The sequence below is a fragment of the Arachis duranensis genome, chromosome 4 (genome assembly GCF_000817695.3).
Source record: "Arachis duranensis cultivar V14167 chromosome 4, aradu.V14167.gnm2.J7QH, whole genome shotgun sequence".
Classification (NCBI taxonomy): domain Eukaryota; kingdom Viridiplantae; phylum Streptophyta; class Magnoliopsida; order Fabales; family Fabaceae; genus Arachis; species Arachis duranensis.
The window spans coordinates 117,582,823-117,585,568 of record NC_029775.3 but is presented as its reverse complement, the minus strand read 5'-3'; the positions used below and the strand labels follow the sequence as shown (position 1 = coordinate 117,585,568).

General features: G+C 28.4%; 1 protein-coding gene across 1 annotated transcript in view; it reads left to right on the top strand.

Annotated features, from left to right (window-relative positions):
* LOC107486250 (uncharacterized) overlaps positions 1-1,546 on the top strand; it is a 2,206-nt gene extending 660 nt beyond the window's left edge. Inside the window, exons 4-6 of the mRNA XM_021141718.1 lie at positions 864-1,049; positions 1,141-1,201; positions 1,341-1,546. Of these exons, the coding sequence (XP_020997377.1) occupies positions 864-1,049; positions 1,141-1,201; positions 1,341-1,546 (453 nt within the window). The remainder of the gene's footprint in view (positions 1-863; positions 1,050-1,140; positions 1,202-1,340) is intronic.
* Positions 1,547-2,746: the final 1,200 nt, after the last annotated feature.

Here is a 2,746-nt window from a genome sequence, read left to right as displayed (position 1 = left end):
ATTACTTGATGGGAAGTATGAAACACAAGTTGCTCTTTTGTTGGGTAAGCATTATGATCATGCCCTGTTACATTTATTTAATTTCAACCACTATGTTAATTTTCTTTTGTTCTTCATTCTCAATATCTTATAGAGACTTTTTTCAATAAATTGGGAAATTATAAATATGTATAGACTAGTGCTAGGGAGCCAATGGCCTAAGTGACCCAAAAACTTAAGTTGATTTTGGGATTCACCAAGGATCGAACCCCTAACCTTCCGGATCTCGAGCTCTAATATCATATCATAAAATCACTTATCACAAAAGCGTAACTTGATAAAATAATGTAACACTAATGATTATATCTCTAATACTTCCTAAACCTCCATTGTACGCTAAAGCCATTGCCTCCCTATACTTCCCCATATGTATATAGTGTATTCCTAACAAGTAGAACCTAGCTACTAGAACTAGAGTAATGGTCAATTTCATCATTTTTTTATTGTTATTTGTTATACAATATCAACAATAGTTTAGCTCTAAAAGAAGCATTATGAGTGTGTTGACTGTTGATTATCGAAAGCTTAAGCCAAAATTAAATTTTAAATTAAAACTTGCATTTCCTACTTGTGTCAATTTTAAGGATTATTCATTAACATAATCATTATTATGGATTTTTATTGTATTTTATGCCTTATATATTCTTGTGATATACATTACTACTATTGCTCTTGTTCAAATATTATTTTATGATACATGCCATTGGTTACATAATTGGGGATTGTATATTAATTTTAAAACTTGTTTACTTTTATTTGAAGAAATTACCTCAAGTATTAATGGTTTAATTTCATCTCATTCTACAAAATATTAACTTGGGCAGGATGCTTCTCATTGTACTAAAACAACTTTCAAGACTGTTGAAAACAAGCACAAGCCAGTGGTTTTTAAGGACATGAGGAAAATTTGGGAGAAGCATGATCCAAGTCTTCCATGGGAGAAAGGATACTATAATGAATCAAATACATTGTTGTTGGATGATTCTCCATACAAAGCATTACTTAATCCTGTAATTTAATAATTCCTTTCTTTCTTTCTATGTTACAAATACACTTTCATTTTCTAACTCGGTTATCAATATGTTTGTGACATTATTTCAGCCACAGAACTCAGTCTTTCCTCATACATTCAGCTTTCAAAATCGGAGTGACAACTCACTAGGTATGGTGCAAAAATTACCACCTACCATCATATATATATGTTGCATGAATATTTATATTTATTGTGATAATTATAATGGTTAATTAAATGGAGATGATAATTTTTTACTTTTTCATTTAATGTGCAATTAATGTTTTAGGTGATAGAGGTGATCTGAGAAAATATCTGGATGGATTGGCGAATGCTGAAAATATGAACAAGTATGTTGAAGAACACCCATTTGGTCAACAACCTATCACTAAAACAAGCCCTTCATGGAACTATTACCACAACGTTGTTGCTACTCTTTCTACCTCTCAACATGGAAAAAGTGATATCACTTATAAAGTTATAATACCAAAATAACAATATTATTACTATCCTAAACTTTAATTATAATATGTATGGACTAAAGTTTGATATGTTAGGGACTAGTTGGTATCTTAAACCATTAAATGTTTTGTACTTGCTATTATTATTAGTTGCTGACCTTTATCTTGTGATTCCTTTTTCTTTTATGAATATTAACATGCTAATTAGTAATCAGAGTTTCTCCTTTCTTTCTTTTTTTTTTGTCATAAAGTTTCTCCTATGTATTTTTTGGCCGTGTCTCTGGTGTCTGTATGATGCTATATTGAATTGATGATATCATTTTGGGCCTCATTTTCCGATCCACATAGAATTGGGCCAAATGAATTTTCGGTCAGCGCAGTGTGAGCCCAAAGTTTAGTATAAAGAATAACTACACAAAGTTTAATATTTTTTGTATTTTATTTGATAATAAAATAAAATAAATTATAAAAATATAATTTATTTTTATTTTTTCATTTAAAAAAATTAAAAAAATAATTATAAAAAATTAACAAAAATAATAAAAAAAGTTTTTTTTTGTTAATATTTTTTTTGTTTTGGTAGGAAACAATGTAATACAAATGAGTGAAGAATTTCATGGATGAATTTAGACGGTTATTCAAATATTCTTTATTAAGTCAAGAGTGTTCTGCTATTTAATATTTACTATATGGATAGGTTTAATTTTGACCATATATTTTCCATGTTTTAGATAGATCATTTAGATTTATAAAGACAATTAATATTCTAATTGACCAATTTTTTTATAATATAATATTTGTGATGATAAAAAAATTAAATAAGAATTTTTACTGTATTATATATACAAAGAGTATTATACTTTTTTTTCCATAACGTATTAGCATTTGCTCTAAATTGTATATGAAAAGAAGCCATTTGTCTTGGAAAAAAAGACAAAAAAAAAGGAAAAAAAGAAATGATACCATTTATACATATCTAGAGGACTAGAGGATTGATTTAATATTCATATCACATTCACAACAAAAGAAGATGACACATAATTGTAGGTGAATTTTACCATTTCCCCCCTGAAGCAAATGAAGAACCTTTTAAAAAGAAGATAGAAGGAGGCAAAATTGCCTGAACCAAATGGAGTAGTTTGCCCTCATTTTACGAAAATAGTTTGGTGAGACTCATCATTATTATTCATACGTTGGACGGAACATGTGGCAAATAAGATGTCACATTATTGGA